The 18938-nt window shown below is 50.2% G+C and overlaps 1 protein-coding gene and 1 long non-coding RNA gene across 2 annotated transcripts; one reads left to right on the forward strand and one right to left on the reverse strand.

The window, feature by feature from the left end:
• Nucleotides 1-12973: 12973 nt before the first annotated feature.
• Nucleotides 12974-17247, reverse strand: PCDH8 (protocadherin 8). Its single transcript, XM_014890705.2, has 3 exons — nt 14811-17247; nt 14467-14677; nt 12974-13996 (listed from the first exon to the last, which is right to left on the reverse strand). Exons 1-3 carry the CDS (start codon nt 17220-17222, stop codon nt 13623-13625), a joined length of 2997 nt encoding a protein of 998 aa, XP_014746191.2. The 5' UTR covers nt 17223-17247; the 3' UTR covers nt 12974-13622.
• Nucleotides 17248-17424: 177 nt separating this feature from the next.
• On the forward strand, nt 17425-18911 carry LOC148224817 (uncharacterized). Its single transcript, XR_015801961.1, has 2 exons — nt 17425-17698; nt 18414-18911. It is a non-coding gene; the product is annotated as an uncharacterized LOC148224817 (long non-coding RNA).
• The last annotated feature ends 27 nt before the right edge of the window (nt 18912-18938 follow it).

An 18938-nucleotide genomic window follows, 5' to 3' on the forward strand; every position in this document is an offset into this window, starting at 1 on the left:
AGTAGATGTGTGTGGTACTAGACAGGATGAAGGGATGAGGCATCACCATCATATCTGGAAGGTGTTACACAGCAAACAAGCTGTGCCAGCACCTCCTTTCACCTCCTTCTGTTGCACTGAGCGATGGGTGCTGACAGAGGTGCCCTCAAGCCTGCGGAACAGTTTGAAAACATTTTGGACATGGTATGAGAGAGCATTAAGGCTTCACTGTCCTCAGCATGGTTCATGCCAACTTCTGCATGAGGGACCTCTGCAGATAAGGGAAGAGATGTCAGTTGTCTGGCAGCTCAGAGATTTAGAGAGTAAGGGGGACCTTGCTTCCCTCAGTGGGACCACACGTGGCACCCAGTTTTTCCCAGTGCTACTTGGTGCGGCAGGCGCTGATGTACCTGGATACTGGAGCTGGCACCACTTTGCCTTGTGTGTGCTGGAGGCTGCAACACTGCTTTCTTTCACTGCAGCACAAATTGCAGGGATAGCTCTTAGATTTGGTCTGACATTGTAATGGGGCACCCTAGAGACTGAGCACTGTTTACACTGGCAAGGCCTGATGTCCTCATGGCATTTGAGCTGGGTCACGGCAGATTCAAATTGTTCTTGATTTTTATTTTGTATTTATCCACAAAATCTGGACTCAAGGCTCAACTAGGGCACAGTGGATGGTTTCCACGAGGTCCATCCTTCAGCCAGTTTTACAGCTGATTTGGCTGAGGTGCAAAGAGGTCAAGAGCCCCGAGTGAAACACACCAAACAGGAGGCTCATTAAGGGCTGAACTCCAGACCCATGTTCCCAGTTCTCTGCTCTAATCACCGTGTGAGTCATGGGAGAGCCTCATGGGGCTGATGCTGATGAAAGAAGAGTCAACAGCTTTATTTTGCAGCTTTATTAGCAAAACGATGTAAAGCCAACGTGCCTGACTCTATTATTGAACCAGTAATCTCCATGTGCTTACATCCAGAGCTTCCCAGCCGTTTAACTAGGAGTCTGAACAATAAAATATGTTCGGTCTGAAATGGCTGAAGCAGAGGCAAAGCAGGAGGTAAGCTGTCTAATTGGAGAAGTTGCAGCGGGATTCTCACCCCAGGGGTCTGTCCCTTGGGATTAATGGTTTGCTGACATCTGGGTTGCGTGGCAGTGCTGCCTTGCCCTGGGTCCCACCGGGGCTGATGGCAGGGAGCCAAAAAACAAAAAAATAACTCCCCAAACTCTTACAACAGGGAAGATGAAAAATTTTGTGCTGTCAATGTGGACGCTGTTGGGAGAAATAAACTGGAAGTTTCTACCCTGAGATGTACAGTTGTGGCTTCTCTTGGCTTTTGCAAAGCCAGCTAAGGAGAGAGGGGAACAGGGAAATACAATCTCTTCTCGTGACACAAGGTTGTCTCTGTTGGGACAACCCCACTGTCTTGTCCCATCCAGTTTTAAAGGCCTGAGGGTCTTATGTCTGATGCTCTGCTGAGGGACCTAGACAGGCTGGATCAATGGGCCAAGACCACTGGTATGAAGTACAGCAAGGCCAAGTGCCGGGTCCTGCCCTTGGGTCACAACAGGTACCACTACAGGCCGGGAACAGAGTGACTGGAAACCTGACCAGTGGAAAAGGACCTGGGGGTGCTGGTCAAGAGCAGCTGAACATGAGCCAGCTATGCCCAGGGGGCCAAAAATGCCAATGGCATCCTGGCCTGGATCAGCAATAGTGTGGCCAGCAGTACCAGGGCAGTGATTGTCCCCAGTAGTTGGCACTGATGAGGCCACACCTCAAATCCTTTGTCCAGTTCTGGGCCCCTCACTACAAGAAAGATATTGAGGGGCTGGAGTGAGTCCAGAGAAGGGCAACAGAGTTGGGGTGGGGTCCGGAGCACAAGGCTTATGAGGAGGTCTGAGGGAGCTGTGGTTGTTTAGCCTGGAGAAAAGGAGGCTCAGGGAAGACCTTACCACTTTCTACAACTCCCTGAAAGGAGATTGCAGCAAGGTGGGGGATGGTCTTTCCAAAGTAGCAAGAAATGGTACAAGGGGAAATGGCTTCAAGCTGTTCCAGGAGAGGTTTAGATTGGCTATTAGGAAAAATGTCTTCACAGAAAGGGTTGTCAAACATGGAAAAAGCTGCCCAGGGAAGTGGTCAGCCTGGAGGTATTTAAAGACACATATATGTGGCACTTAGGGACATGGTTTAGTGGTGCACTTGGCAGTGCTGGGTAAAGGGTTGGACGTGATGATCTTAAAGGTCTTTCCAACCTAAATGATTCTATGGTTCTATGTCAGCTACACAGGATGATGCCTTCACAACAAATGCACGGGCACCTGTTGCACATGGCATCCTTTCCTGGTTTGGCAAAGTGGTCCCAAGTCCATCTCTATCCAGGCATGCACCTGTTTGTGGCACGCCAGGGTCTCGAGGCAAGACTCAGGCTTGTGTCTGCAGCCCTTCTCAGCTGCAGGCAGTACTGAGCCCTTGGCCACTACCAGGACAGATTCCTTTTCCCTAGATACAGTGCCTGAACTAGTCAAGAGAAGAAGGTAGCAGCAAGAAGTTGGAGGAATCACCATTTAGAGACACTCATTTCTTTCACTCCTATGAATGAGACACTGCTGGTTCTGGGTCAGAGGCAGACCTTTGGAGGCCGCCAAACAGGTGAGACATGTCCCACTACCAGCCAGTTGTTACTTGCCTCTCCCTCTGGGAGTCTTTCCAGATGAAACCAAGTCACTGCCCCAGCTCCCGTCCTTCTGCTTCTCTTTCCCTGTGATCCATTGGAACCATCTACTGATGCTAATGAAAAACTGAGCGTGGAGAAATAAAAAAAAATTCAAAAGAGTATCCAAATGTGCTACATCTCAGGGACTGAATCAGACACATAAGCTAAGGACACCTTGGGAGGGCCATCACCCCGGTCAGCTACTCCACACCACAATGCAGTGTCTCACACAGGCTCAGAGCTCACTGTAAATCCAGCTAAAGTACTCAGCCTGTTTTGAAATCCATCCACATCCTTGCTTTTTACAACCTCGGGAAGAAAATGGCAAATTAATCCTTTTTTTAAAAGGATGACTCGGTTCCTTGTCATTCTCTGCATGGCTCAGGACATGATAGTTTCTGCTGCATAAATACAGATTGTTTCTTTTCACAACTTCCCTTTCATCAGACTGATAGGAAGGCCTGGAGGTTGTTAAAAAATGTGAAATAAACTTGCTTCCCAATTAAGGTCAACCTCTTTTATCAGAGTCTTTGCATATAAACCTCACTTTCGTAAGGATTTCTGTAAACTCCATCCCCAGCTCTGACAAACTGGGAGGTGCCCAAATCTCTGAAGGAGCTGGAGAAGAGGCTGCCTTCTTTCCCGGCTCACAGCACAAAGCAGGGATCTGATCTGTCATGATGACTGAGAACATGTCACAACAATCTGTTTGTGTTCTTCAGGAAAGAAAAACATCTTTCTCTCCCCAAGCTGTAAGCTAATTTGGAGATTTTGCAAGCTGACATGCAACCTGATTAAAATGACCTCAGGCCAACAATTTTTCTTAGGCAGCTCCACAATTAAAGTCTAGACCTATCTGTAGCTGAGGGATTTTTTTTCCCTTCAAATCCCTTTTAGGGAGGAGAGTTCTGTGTTTTTATTTTTAAATCTACATATTTGGAATTTTTCTTTTACACTTTGCTTCTACTGTAGCAGAATGTGCTAAGGGGATCTATATTTTTTCACATTTTGAGCAGATGAAACTTGTACGCAGAAGCCCCAGTTTCTTGCCTGCTGGAAAAAATATACTGAATTTCGGAGGAAATAATACATGAATAAACTCGAGGATTCTAAGAAATACCCAAGGCACTTTGTGGCCTACATAAATCTGCCCTCTGAGGTAAAAATTTTGTGCCCTCAATTTTCCAAAGTCAGTGGATATTTTTGTAATGACCATCGCACTTCTACTCAAATCACATTTTTGCTTTTCACAATTAATTAAGCAGTGGGATCAGCTTATAAATCTGCTGAATTTTTGTGAGCCCAGAGATTTGTCAGGCAGCAAGCAATGGAAAATAAATGGGTGCCTTCTGGCTGGATGTTTTTCAGACAATGAGTAACCCCTAAACTTAATTCAGTGGTCTGAGGACATTTGGTGATTTGTCCATGAATGTTTTAATGCTCATTTCTTTAAAAAGTCACTGGTCACTCGTCATTGGTCATTCATTGGAAGTAAATTCAGGAGAGATTTTTCTTCCCCTTTGCTGATTTGGCTCAGCCTGGATCATCATCTGGTTTCTAGCTTGTCAGCTGGCTAAAGTGATTGACAACTTGTGTTTTGCTAATGCTCTTCACAGAGTAATGAGATCCCCTAAAGGGCTTTACTTCTGAATTCAAATTATATACTTTTGAGTTACCAAGTAGACTGGAGTGAGTTGCAGACTAACTTTTTAGCATCACCGAAATACCCTGTACAGCCATGGTTATTTGACACTGGTTCCAGGACCCCGAGCTGAGGTGGGAGCTTTCCTGGGTGAAAGGGTGGGATGGTGACAGGGGATGCCGGTGGCTTTACCCAGGGGACTCACGGTGTGTCATTGCGTGCCTGTCCCCAGCATAGGCAGCTCCCTGTGCCTTGTGTTTCTCTGGCTGCTGGGGAGGTTGAACACATGGGCTTTTCTCACCTGATTGAACCACCCTGCTTTGGCTTTAGCTCTTACAAGACTTCTTTTCTCGGATTACTTGAAGAGGAATTTGCCTCCTGGCCCATTTCTTTCTGCAGACACTGTTCCAGCTCAGAGATGGAAACTTCCCCTGAGGAGGTGAAGGAGGTGTCTCCTGGGAGCACAAACCCTAGGAAAGTCAGATGGAGGCTGTCTCACTGCTCCCAGCCAGGCTGAGCAATCCTCCCTGCTCCTTCCCATGCCGCAGGAGAGTCCCTGTTCTGCCCTGCCATGGTCTGCTTTCCCTACTTCTCACAGGGCCTCACATCCCAGTCCCAAGTGGGAGTTGACAGAGCCCAGACAGCTGGCATCTGTTTGGGGAATAATAGTGCCTTTGGTGAATTTACACCGAGGGAGCAGGACACATTCCCTGACCCAGCTGGCTCCCAGGACCCTGGCCATGCAGCAGAAGCTTTTTAGAAATCATAGAATCATAAAATGGTTGGGGTCAGAAGGGACTTTAGAGATCATCTGGTTCCACTCCCCTGCCATGAGAAGGAATACCTTCCTCTTGACCTGAGGTTGCTCAGAGCTCCATCCAACCTGGCCTGTTTCACGGGATGGGGCATCTACCACCTCTATGGGCAACCTGTTCCGTCCACCGTCCTCATTTCTTCAAATATATAATCTGTACCCAGCCTCTTTCGGTTTAAAGCCATTCCCACTGGTGCTGACGCTACACGTCCTTGTCAGAAGTCCGTCCCCAGCTCTCCTGTAGCCCCTTTAGGAGGGCTGTAAGGGGCTATAAGAAGGTGCTACAAGGTCACCCCGGAGCTGTCTCTTGCCCGGGCTGAGCGCGCCCGGCTCCCCCATCGTGCCCTCACAGCAGCGGTGCTCCGGCGCCTGCTGCAGTGTAACGCAGCCGCCGAGCCCAGGGCTCCCAGGGCTGCCTCCTGCAGCGCTTCACGCTGGCAACCCCAGGGAAATAAGGAGCTCCGTCACCAGAGAGCTCCTCGGCCGTACAGACACCACGATTTCAGCACATCCCGCTGCCTCTCGGCTTTCCGGGCGGGGCACGCTGGCTTCCCCACACGGCCCCAGCGTTGGGGCCGGGCCCGCACCGCCCCCTGGCGGGACCCGCCGGCAGCGCCCCGGCCTCAGGCGCCGCATCCCCCCGATCCCGCCGGGACACGTCGGAGCGGGGCTTTGGAACAGAGCAAAGCCCGACTGGAAGGTCCCGTTCAGAGGGACCCCCGATGGGGCAGACCCTGGGGTCCCAAAGGCGCTCTGGATCGTGGATAGCTTGGCTGGGTTCCTGTGCGGGCTGCCGGGGGCAGCGCGGGTTCCCGTGTACAGCTCCGTGCGGGGCTGGCGCCCGCTGCGGCTCCGGCGCTGCTGCGGCCGGGACAGGTTCCCTCGCTATCGCATCCTGCATCTTCCCTTCCAGCCCCGTTCCGTTCGCGCCTCACACTTCCGATTGTCTTGGATTAAACATTACCAGAGGAAATAATACTAATAGCCTTTCACAGCGAAGAAATCAGCTTCTAAGGCATTTGTTATGGAAAGGATTATAATAAATTAAATGCTAAAACTAGCACTGTGCAAGCATTTTGTCTTGGATCAAAATGTTTGCACTGGCTGTTTAAACATTTAATTTATTATAATGAGAAATATCATTGTAAAAATAAGCATGTTAATTAAACCTGAGTTTTGCAAATGTGAGTCATCCCATGTGGACACAGTATAATGAATATAGACAGGTAGAGTCTGCATGCCCTTTTTTTTCTCATTAAGAAAATTAACATTTACATCTTTAAACCCTGCAGCTATTAGTTATTTTTAATGAAATGTGTTGCCATTTCAAAGTTAAGCTCTTATATGATGCAACCAGATATTGCTAGGTCAGGGAAGAACTTTGCAAATTAAGTTGCAGAGAAGTTGTTTGCCATAGATAATTGATAAAAGTTGTTACATGGATAATCAATTTACACAGTTAAATAAATAAAAATAAATAACTGCTAAGAACCAGGTCATGCCAGGGTGATAAAACAAAGCAGTACCCCGGCCATCCTGGGGCCCAAAGGAGCCATGAATTTGGAAGCGACAGACTGAACCTCTTTGTTATCATCTGACAGGGGACCAAGGGACCGTGGGGACTTTTACAAAGGCGATTTGGACAGTGATGGCTTGCTGCTGGTGTGGATGAGAAAGGATGGAGGCAAGACTCTCTTTCTCTTTCAAGTGTAGTGACTGGAAGAAATTTTTTCTACCTTCTCATGCCACTGGTCTCTGGTGCATCCATCTGGTCTTGTCCTGGATTCATTGCATGTGTCAGGTTGTATGCTGATATGTAAACAAAACGCACTTGGATTTACTCCCAGCTCTCTCACTGATATGTGGCGTAGCCTTGAACATGCTCCTTTACCTCCTAGAGGTTCATAAAATGTTCTCAGCTATGGCCTTGCAAAGGGTAGAGGTAGTGTTACTCTGTTTAAATTAACATCCTGCCAAGCTGTTCAGAAGTATCTGAGGTCTCTTTTTGTTGCAGATTACTCCAACAGCCAAAGGTCACAGCAGGCTGCCAGCTCTGGATGGATCCCGTTTCTTAAGTGATCTAGCCACCAAGGGAGGGAGAGAGGAGACGACGAAAGTCTTTGACACAGAAGTGAAATTAAACTCTAGGGAAGGAGGAGACCTTGGTGAATTCTTTTCTAGGAGCCGCAGCATAGAGCTGGAGATGGAATGCTCTCACTTAGGGGTCACACCCCAAATACACTTGTATACTGTTGTCCCACATGCAGAGATTCAGGTGGGAAATTTGTAGATGAAAGCAGTGTTAAGATTTTGATTTGCAGAGGTGCCTCTTCATGCTATTCTCTAGCTAGTTGTCCACTGAACCTGCTCTTAGTATCTGCTGGAGGACTTTTGGAAAGTCAAGGTTCTTGAATTTCTTCCAAGCCCAGTGACATGTTTTGCATGGAAAAGGAGGATGAATTAAGCTGAGGATCCTCTGTACAAAATGAAATTACTTATTTAACTGGGGATCATCCTCTCAAACCTTTATGTGTTTGCAGCCTCTAGACAGCTTAGCCCCCATCATGTGGGTCCCTCTCTCCTGTCTTCCCAAACTCCCTGCTTTTTTTGTCTTCTCACTGTGAGTGGGAGAAGAGTTTTCCAGGTGAAAGTAGGAAGTTGTTGCCCTTTATTCTTCTTTTTATGTCTCTCTGTCCCTCTGAGCTCTCTATCACTGTGACCTCTGCTGACATCCAGCAAAACTCCCCTCTTCTTGCAGGAGCAAATTTAAGTTATCTTGAAGCTATGTTGCTTTAACCACAAAGGAGTATTTCTACACAGAGCATGAACTGTGGAAAAAAAGGAGAACTTGTCTGCATGGACTTTTGGGCTGGTTGTTCTTCAGTGAGTTGCCTCATCCTGGGGGGATGAAGCACATGGCTGGGGTACAGTGACCATCTGCAGAGGAGCCGACCCAGACAAGGCCAGGACTCGTCACCCTGGCAGAAGGCTGCAAGCCATCAGTCAAGGGGGATGGAAGGTCCTGGGAGCTGGGCTGCAAAGATGAGGCTGCCTAGCAGACATTTGCAGGGACAAATGTAATTCCTGTCACTCAGCATTGGGCTATCCACTTAGGTGAGTGGGTAGGAGGCAGGCTCCAGCACGTTCCTCTGATGACAGTTAAGGCAAAGGTTCACAACTTGGAACAGTTTTCAGATCTGAAAGATGAAGTTGCCACAAGTACCTCTGCATTCTTTAGCAGCATTTGACTATATCACCACACAGGATGGCTTCCTTACCTCAGATGTGGGGCTGGTGCATCCTCCTTACTCAAAAAGTACCCTCTAGGCACAGCAGCCAGCCATCCAATGCAGCAGGAGCTGACAGGCAGTTGGGGTTTGCCTGCTGCAGGCTCAGTGCTCATTCCTGTGACCCTGAGGATTCTAATGCCCACTCAAAAATAATTAATAATTATCAACTGAATGAACCCACTAGCTTCTCACACCGAGGCTAAGTAATTGCTTTTCTCGACTTGGTGGCCATCTGCTTCCTTTCCACGGGCATGAGTGTGAAATCAGCTTTGTGTGTGGAGGGATCTGTATCAGAGCTGAGGGGGAAACCCAACTCCAGGGAGGGAGCTTCTCCTAACCATCCATTTAAATAAGGAATACTTGAAGACCTTGGTGTATACAGCGGGAAATAATACTTCTCTTCAGTTACTAGTCTGCATTCTTCAAGCTAAATTTGGGCTTAGGTGACAGTTGAAGAGTCAGTGGGCATTACCACTAGTGATGCTAAGCCTTCAAATTATCCACAAGGCAATGTTTTCTCCTTGACCAACCTTGAAATCGATTAGAAACCTCCAGAGGTTTTACGTTACACGTAGGCTGATCTACTTGTTGGCTGCTGCTCAAAAACACAGTCCTATCTTCTTTCCAGGCCCTGGGGCCCTCTTCTCTCTCTGCCTCCTTCCTAACATTTGCTTGACATCTGGATGAGCTAAATGTGGAGCAATCTACCTGATTTTGTTACTTTGGTACATCTGTCCATGAGCAGATAACTTTCTTGGGTGGTGCTGCCAAAGGAGTCAGGGGAAAATGAAGCTGGAGCGGGAGAGGATGGACCATCCCCTTAGGTGACAGTGCACTCACCTGAATTTCTGTATCCACAAGGTCTGTGCCTGTGTTTAGGGCAGGTGCTTAGTCTGCTGTCATATACAACCGTGAGGCAGTCAACACAGTTATGAGAGGCTAGAGAGCAACTGTGAAAAGAGAATGCAGGTGCCTACTGTGAGATGTCAGCCCTCCTAGACCCCCCTGACCAGCCCTTTTTGTCTGCCACAGGAGTGCAGATGCCTGTCATTCATGTAGACCCTACACATTGGCCACAGAAGTCACATCTTTCTGAATTTTCATCTAAACCCCACCTGATGTCTCTCTGCCTTCAGGACCTGGTCCAGCATTTTCTCACACATTTTCAACACGTCTTGCACGTATTTAGGACACAGGATTAAGCCCCCACCCCAGAGGTCCCAGCCACGTCCACTTAAAAGTGTGAGTGCTGCCACCCTGTTTTAGGAGGAGTCCTGCACCTATAGTATGCACTGCAGGAACCAGAATCAGGCACCTCAGTGATGTTTGACTCCATCACACATCTCGATACATAAAGCATCCTTGAAGGCATTAAACTGGCACAAGACAGAAGAGTGGGTCAGTGGGAATGTGACTAATTTTTTTGGCTGAAGCACCAGAAAAGGCATCCCTGGGATCTCGTCTCCTTGGTGTGTGTGGTGGGTAGATCTTGGTCAGCAGTCAGACCTCTCTGCCCATTTCTCACTCACTCCCTGTCCTGAGTAGGTGGAAAATCAGATGTAAAAAAGCTCATGGGTTGATAGATACAGAGAGATCACCTACCAATTACTGTCATGGATGAAACAGACTTGACTGTGGGAAAACTAATTTAAATTATTGAGAGTTAAAACAGATTTGGAGGCCTGCACAAGGTCGCTAGGGTGTCAGATGCAAGCCCACAGTCCCAGAACATCATTGGGGCACTCAGGAGACATACTGCAGTTATGCCTTAATGGCTGTGAAGGTACACCTGGAAAAGGGCCTGTGGGGTATTATCCACTGCTATGTTTCATGTAAATGTGTCTGTTTCTCCCCTGTGGAGGGGTCTCCTGACTGTAGAGGGTGTCAAGGAGGCTTGGCTGGATTGTAGGCGACTACCAGAGATTCCAGCAGGAGCAGACTCAAGTGCTTTTGTGATGTCCTGCTACTGTAGCCAGTTTGGGCCACAGAATTAATGGTGGCTCAGTGGAGGAGTGCTGTCTCCAGTCCTGTGTCTTGGCACCCCGTCCTCACCTCTGCCCTCTGAGCCAGGGAAAAGCAGACAGGAGAAGGTAGATCTTTGTGAGCAAGAGGTTCTGTGGTCATAGTCTCATCATGCAACATAGGGCTGATGTCACATCATTCTTGGCAAATAAATGGAATTTAACTGATAGGACTGCTGCATTAATTTCTGAAGTATGTTAGCAAAATTCTCAGTTATGATAATCAAAAACTAAAAGAAAAAAACTAGGGCATACACAGCGAAATAACATCAATGGAGCAAATGTTTGATCCAAGGGACTTAGCCCAGGAGCTAAGCCTTGGGCTCTCCTCTGCACTCAGCTGCACTTTGGGTGGTGTGCGCTCTTATCTGATGGAGCTTGGAGACTTCTCTCACCTAATTTTAGGCATCTAGGAGTCTAGACTGCTGCCCCTTGCCCTTACAAGAAAAGGGGAGATCAGGAGCTTCAGTGATGCACCTGAACAGTCTCCATTGCCCGGCCAGGTCAAGATGAGATGCTCTCAGAAGTCTGTATCTTTCCACTAACCAGAGAGTCCCTGTGAAATGACGGGCTCAGATTTAAATACTAAGTGGTAAAAATCATTTTACAGCATGTGGGATGCTAGAACACATGAGTCCCATATCCCAGAGAGACTGTAGTTGCTTGCTGCTGAAAGCTGTTTTGGGAACAGGAAGAGGTGACTTTATTTTCCTGCCTTTTCAAGGTTACCTTGCATTGGGGTGGCCCAAATTCCTGATCAGGCAGTGAGGAGCATCAATCCACTTACAGAAGGGCACAAGCTCTGTTGCAGGAAACAGCACGAATTTGATGCCAAAACCCAGTGAAATGAACTCTCCTTCATCTGTGACTACCTCCTGTTGGCCCTTCCAGGGGAGCCTAGGGACCTGTATGAAGGTGTTGGGGTATGTAACCCGGGCTTTTGAACTAGATGAGGAAGAACCAGCTTATCAGATAGCCCTGCTTTTTTTGACAGAGAGCCTTTCCTTCCCTGAGTTCAGCTATGACTAATTACTTCCCATGCAGGCATTGCTGCTCTGCATCACTGGTGTTTAGCCAGAAGGGAGGCTACCAGCTTTCCTTCTCAGCACCCGTCCTTCAGCCACAACTTAACTCTAAATTTAACCAAAATGACCCTCTAAGTTCATTAGATGCATCATGATTTTTACTACCAGACTTTAGAGGAATCACCAGAAATGCTCACCTGTTTTCCTGACCATAGGAGATATATCACTAACATAGCTTCCCAATTAACTCTTGCATCAGCCTGATTTAAATTCCCTTCAAGTACAATCTCTGAAACTCTTTGCCTACCACAAATATTCACACCTTGGCTTTTATGAAGCCCCAGTAAAAACTCAGACCCCGTGTGCATAAAAACTTGATTGGATTCTGCCACTCTTGCTACATGGGCTTGAGAAAGCTGGAAGTTGGAGGAGAAAGGGGATTTTTTTTGGTTAAGGGACATACAGGTGAGATAATATTTTCTACTTCTATTTTGAGACACAAAGCCAAATAGAGCCTTGTTTATATCTAAGAAGGTTTTATATTTCCTTGGTGAGTCATATTCTATATATATGTACCATATTAATTAGATAAATAGTTAAAGAATTCATGATAAAACCCCAAAGCTTTGCCATGTACAGATTTTTGGATTATGGATTTGAACAAAATGCAAAATTATATAGTCCACATAAGGAGCAGTTCTCCCTTTTGCAAAACTTCAATCAAATATTAAAACTTCAGTTGAAGCATTACTTCTGGTGTAAACATTTTTTTGAACACAGGAAGAAACATTCATACTTCAGTTTGTTTGATTAAATGCTGTTCTATACCTGATGTCAGCAGAAGGATTTGAGATCTGCTTTTAGCTTGAAACCCCCATAGGAAGGAATTTCAAAGCTCTGTATGATTTTTTTTGCCAGCATAGTCATTTCAGGGAGGCAAGAAATATATATCATAGAAAATGTCAATATAATCAACATTTTTAATTCCTGATTTATACACCTTTCCCTTGAGGTATAAATATATGTACACAGACACAAGCTACTGTCCTTTAGTAAAGCTGCTTTAACAAGGGGTGAACATTCGAGCACACACCGTAGAGCCTGACTCAACGTCTCAGCCAGAACAGGAAGCGAGGTGCTCGGGTGGCTGCTGAGGCAAAGACATCGGCACAGCACGAACATTTCCTCCGATGAACGGAGCTTCACTTGCTTCCCTAAAATTACACCACTCCCCGCCCGTGAAGGATCGAGCTGGAAAAGCTCAGACCAGGCAGCGACAAGCAAAGGCTGGCTCTGTTACCCAAGCCTCCCTCCCACCCAGCATTACAAGCTTTAGAGCTAAACCTCCAGAGGTATTGCCAGAGACCAAGGATGGGCAAGACTAAAAGTAGCTCCTTCCCACTGCATTTCCCAGCACAAAATATTTTTGTTGACCTGTGAAGACCTCTATGCCCTGAAGCACGAAATCCATGAACAGAACCCTCTGAACATCACAAAACCTTTATTAGTGTTTATCAGTGATACAGATTACAGGAACCAAAGGCAATTAAATAACACTTAAGTTGACCACAGACTCAAGAATTACAAGTCACATTTGGCAAGGCAAACTTCTCAGTACACTGGGTTGCTTAGGTTATTATTACACCGTGAAAGAGGAATTTCCCTTACAAGATTATACATATTCAGGATATTATTATTGTTATTACTGTGTCTTTCAGACAGCTCCTTTGGCAAGAATTCCCATTTTAAAGTATTTATTATATAAAAATATAACAAATTTTCATTATGTACAAACATTACATTACACAATGTACAGGTTAAAAACACTACAAAAAATGGCAGGCCATGGGTAAACCAAAAGCAAAAGAAAAAACCCCAATGTAGAAAACATGAAAAGAAATTTAAATACTGCACATTTCATAAAAATTACATTAACTACAAACAATTTTTTTTGTTTGCAAATATCAAACAGTACTGATCTGATTGGAAATCTTTCCCAAACGACTTCATTTTTAAGGCACATCTTGCATATTTACACATACGACACTGGATCTGGTCAATAACTTAAAGGCTCTCGGGAGTGACCTAGTTGTGTGCGCAGGGAGGGGTGCACTCGAGGGGGAGCACGCTGGGCTACGCCTTCTCAGTCGTCTCAGTCTGGGGGCCCAGGTATCTAGTCGAGGGGGCTGGGAAGAGGGGCACCCCGATCTCCTGGAGGTCGGGGAGCCGTGCGGGGCGCGGCGGGGAGAGGAGCGTGATCGTCCGGTCAAAGTCCCTGTGCAGCACCTTCTCATAGACACTCTGGAGCCCGACTGTTTTGGGCAGCTGGGCTTGATAAAAGTTGTCCCTGCGAAGGGGATCCCTGGGCAAGGATGTGCTCTTGCAGAAGGTGGAGAGGGGTGCTGAAGGATGTGGAGAGGGGTGAGGGTTGGCTCGGCCACAGGAGGGGCTCCAGCAGCGGTCGGAGTGCCCCAGGATCTTGCATTCAGCTGTGCACGCCCACAGACCTAGAGAGAGATAGGGAAAGAGAAAACCTGTCGTTACTGCAGGAATAGATCCACACCGTTCACAATCCTCAGAGTTCCCAGTCACAGGATGATTCACTGCACTGACAGTAGGAGTGGGGAGGTGATGCTTTGCAGCACAACAAAAACCCATGCTTGGTTAGGTAATGTTGTTTTGTTATGGATATTCCTTTGCAATTCTAACTTAAAGGGAACCTTTTCCTGGGAAGAAAATCCAATCCTACAGCACTTCCAGCATATGCTAGTTTGTGCTGGGCTCTCAGCACAGAGAGGAACCAACATCTAACAGCCTGCTACAAGGAGACGGGCAGTTTGAGGCATGCAGTGTCTGGCTTCCCCTTCCAGCTGCCCCACTTGATCACTGTGCCCCACGGATGGGTCCCTTCATGCACCTCCCCACCCACCCATCTTTCTGTCTGAGGTCCAGTGGGGAGCAGGGGCAGAGCCCTTACCGTTCTGCATGTGTGTGATGAGATCTTTCTTCAGGGCATCTCCGCTGATATCTGAGTCGCTGTCGTTAAAATCACTGTCACCTTTGCCACTGTCTTTGCCACTGAACTTCTCTGCCTCCCGGCCGGAGATGGTGTTGAAGGAGTGTCCCTTCCAAATGGCCACGGGGGGAGCAGGCTCCTTGCTGTAGCTCGGAGTGGCAGCAAAACCCTGCTGGTGGGGAGAAAAAAAAAAAATCAGAGGAGACATGAGAGAGGGGAGCAACGAAAGGTAAACCAACATTAACTGCACCTCTGCAATTCACATCCTCCAAGACATGCCCCACTTCCCTGTGATGGGACCTTACCTCCCCACTCTGTCCCCTCAGCCTCTTCTGACCCTCGTAGAGGCAAGTGCTGTCGCTGCCGCTCTCAGTGGTGGAGATCTCTTCAGCAGCTGGAGAGGGGTCGGGGCTGGTGAAAGGGGTTTTGCTGGGAAAGGTTCGTACCTCAAACATGTTCCCCCTCTGGCTGCCCTCCTCCTGATGGCCCTTCTCCAGGTGGGAGATGTCTATTTGGTCCTTCAAGGCAGTGTTGTTTTTGATGTTGTTCCCTTTCTTGCGCCTGTTGCAGGTGGTGGCGATGGTGATTATAGCCACCAGGAGGAGGGTGCAGCTGCCTGCCAGGACAACGATTACGATCAGAGGGATGTCCCACTGCAAAGCCTTTCCCTCCCAGGAGCTGGGCTTGGTTATGTCTTGGATACTGGACGGAGCAGTGGCAGTCACCAGGAAGTTGACTGTGGCAGTTGTGGCCAGGGGAGGTCTGCCATTGTCTGTTACAGTGAGGACGACCTTGAATAGCTGTCCCAGCTCTTCAGAGAGGTCACCCTTCAGCACAATGTCCCCAGTACTTGGGTTGATGGTGAAAAGGTCCTGCTGGGACTCTTCCAGGAAGGCAAAGGTGAGCTCGGCATTGGCCCCATCATCTGCATCTCGAGCTTTGATTTGGGCCACCAGGGAATCACGGGAGGTCTTGCTGGATACACCGATTTCTACAGTCCCATTGGTGAGCACTGGGTGGATGATGACAGGAGGGTTGTCATTCTGGTCCACCATTCTCACTTTGACAACGGTGCTGCTGGAGAGCTGCGGGGAGCCACCATCAGTGGCCTGGATCCTCAGGTCCAACTGCTTGAGGATCTCGTAGTTGAATGTCCTGAGGGCATAGATGGCCCCGGTGGCGGGATCCACCGAGACGTAGGTGGAGATGGGGGCCCCCATGACCTGAGTCTCCAGGAGCCGGTAGGTGACCTTACCATTGTGGCCAAGATCAGGGTCACGAGCCACCACTGTGGTGATATAGGCACCCGGGGGGTTGTTCTCTGGTACAGCCACCTCGTAGAGGGGCTTGGCGAACAGCGGTGCATTGTCGTTCTCATCGCTCACCCGCACCGTGTACTGGCGGACGGTCTTGAAGGGTGGCGAGCCCAGGTCCTCAGCCACCACGGTGAGGTTGTACTCAGGGATGCGCTCACGGTCCAGCGCTGCCGTGGTGACGATCATGTAGCTGTCCTCGTAGGCTCGCTGCAGGGCAAAGTGGTCGTGGCCACGGAGGCTGCAGCGCACCTGCCCGTTGGCACCTGAGTCACGGTCCGTGGCGCTGACAAGGGCCACGAAGCTCTCAGTGGCTGCCGCCTCGCTGACGTAGGCCACGCCAGCAGCACTGGCAGCACCACGGAGGGCACTGATGCTGATGCGCGGAGCGTTGTCGTTGACGTCGGTGAGGCGCACGACGACGGTGCAGGTGGCAGCACGGGGGCTGGCACCGCGGTCCTGGGCACGCACGTCCAGCTCGTAGGTGCGGGTGCGCTCGTAGTCCACGGCGGCCTCCAGTGTGAGGTGGCCGGAGCGCGGGTCGAGGCGGAAGAGCCGCCGTGCCTCAGGGGGCACCTGGCTGCTGAAGGCATAGACCACCTCACCATTGGGGCCCTCGTCAGGGTCAGCAGCATCCAGATCAAGCAGCAGGGAGCCGGGCGGTGCATCCTCGGGCAACTCCACCGTGACTGAGCTCTGGGCAAAGGTTGGGCTGTTGTCATTGGCGTCGAGGACACGGACATGCACGGTGGCTGTGCCTGAGCGTGCTGGACTGCCACCATCCTTGGCCACCAGCTCCAGAGTGTAGGAAGGCTGGCGCTCGCGGTCCAGTTCCTGGAGCAGCACCAGGTCGGCACAGCGTGCCCCATCTGCCCGTGTCTGTGCCTCCACACCGAAGTGGCTGTTGAGGGAGACCTGGAAACTCTGGATGGAGTTGGAGCCCACGTCCTCATCCACAGCCACCTCCAGCGGGAGGCGAGTGCCGGGTGCAGCACTCTCCGACACCTCTAGCGCCATCTGGGCATGGGGGAAGCGCGGTGCATTGTCATTGATGTCACGCACCTCCAGCTCCACGTGCACCAGGCGGTAGCGCTCCCGCCAGCAGCTCACCACGTCGAAGGCCAGGACACACTGGGGGGCTTGGCCGCACAGCCGCTCCCGGTCCAGCCCCGCTTCACCGATGCTCAGCTGCCCGTCCTCCTCCCGCACCCGCACCAGCGAACTGTTGCTGAACTGCCGCATCAGGCGAAAGCTCATCTCCCCCGGCGCCTTCACCGGCATCTCGTCTGCCAGAGTACCGATCACCGTGCCCGGCGCGCCCTCCTCGTCTGTGCGATACCTCACCGTCTTGCAGCGGGACAGGGCCAGCAGGCAGGCGGCGGCCAGCAGCCGCAGGGAGCTCATGGCAGCGGCGGGGGCTGAGCCCGACGGCGCGGAGCGGGCGGGCTGTGCGCGGGACCGGCCAAAAGCACCGGGATGGCTCTGCGGCCGTCTGCGCCCCCCGCGCCGCCGCGCGCCTTTCATAGACGGCGCTATGCAAATGAGCGGGCGGCGGAGCCAATGGGAGGCGGCGCGGCTCGGGCGGCGGGCGGCCCCCGGCGCTCCCCGGGCCGGGCCGGGAGCGGGGTCGCGGGGCGCTCGCCTTTGTTTTCTTTAACTCTGCGGGGTCTGGGGGCTTGCTTTTCTTTTTTTCTTCCCCCCCCACCCTCTTCCCCCGCACCGTAGCTATTTCTTTCCTCCTATTTATTTATTTCTTTTTTACCCCACTCCTTTCCTCCCGCTCTTCCCTCTCTCCAGAGGCGCGGCAGCGGAGCTGGCGCGGAGAGCGCGGAGTGCGATGCGCGGTGGGGTTTGTTAATCCTGCCGACAAGTCGGGACAGGTGCCGTGTCTCGGGATGCCGCGGCATGCCGTGCCGAAGCATGTCGCGCCGTGTCGTGGCATGTCGCGCTGTGTCGCGGCGTGCCGAGCGGTCGCGGGCGGGGGCGCGCACTAGCGGGGTGCGGGGGGGCGGCGGGGCGGCATTCAGCTGCGCCCGGAGTGGTGTGTCACTCGCGTGAGAGCCTGTGATCAGCGCCGTAAGTCGCCTTTCAGGAGGTGTCCCCGCATGCTTTAGTATGCATGTCACCGCCCGGGTTTCTTAAGCCTGGGGCACTAGCAGGCGAGGAGGAAAAAAAGAGAAAAAAAAAGTTCCAAATAGGATTTAGCATAAGCTTGAGGAGATTTGGAAAGGTTTCAAAGATCAGGCTGTATCAAAGGCTTATGAAGCCCTCGTTAGCTGTAGAAATATAATAGCATGGCAGGCTATCCCATTCGAGGAACCAATGTCTGTATTATTTCACTATGACAGGCTAAAGGGAGAGAAAGTTGAACAGTTTCCACAGAGGAGTTGGACTAAGTTGAATATAATGAGCAAACGCCACATGTATCCATTATGTCCCTCTATTCATTCCCAATCACTGCCATAACTCTTTGACTAAACGATGATGAGCGCTGAATTACACACAATGCCCTGCTCATATTAAAATACATTTAAGACCTATCCCTCCTGGTGCCCTGTTACGCCTATTCACAGGATTTTCTTTTTGTCCTAATAGGGCCTCTCTGGGAAGCAACACCAGTCTCGTTCCAGAAGAACAAAATAACAGCATGAGGCTGAAACCTGGCACGAACCGGGGGGAACGAAACCATCTGCCCCGCAAGGCACCGAGGCCCTGCGCGGAGCCCGCTGCAGCCTCCCAGCCCCGCAGCACCTCAACAGCAGTGGGGAGGGCGGCTGCCGGCCTAAGCCCACGGAGAGAAGACCTGATAGGAGGAAGATGGGAGTCCTGAGGGGCAACTGCTTCTCCGGGAAACCTCATGCCTCTCCTCTCCTCTCCTCTCCTCTCCTCTCCTCTCCTCTCCTCTCCTCTCCTCTCCTCTCCTCTCCTCTCCTCTCCTCTCCTCTCCTCTCCTCTCCTCTCCTCTCCTCTCCTCTCCTCTCCTCTCCTCTCCTCTCCTCTCCTCTCCTCTCCTCTCCTCTCCCCATGTCTCAGGGAGCCCAAGAGATGCATTGTAAAGGAAGGTGGTGACAAACAGAACGCTGTGCAGTCCAACCCCTCTCCGGTTTCCTTTGGAGACCC

The sequence above is a fragment of the Sturnus vulgaris genome, chromosome 2 (assembly GCF_052056855.1).
Source record: "Sturnus vulgaris isolate bStuVul1 chromosome 2, bStuVul1.hap1, whole genome shotgun sequence".
Taxonomy (NCBI): domain Eukaryota; kingdom Metazoa; phylum Chordata; class Aves; order Passeriformes; family Sturnidae; genus Sturnus; species Sturnus vulgaris.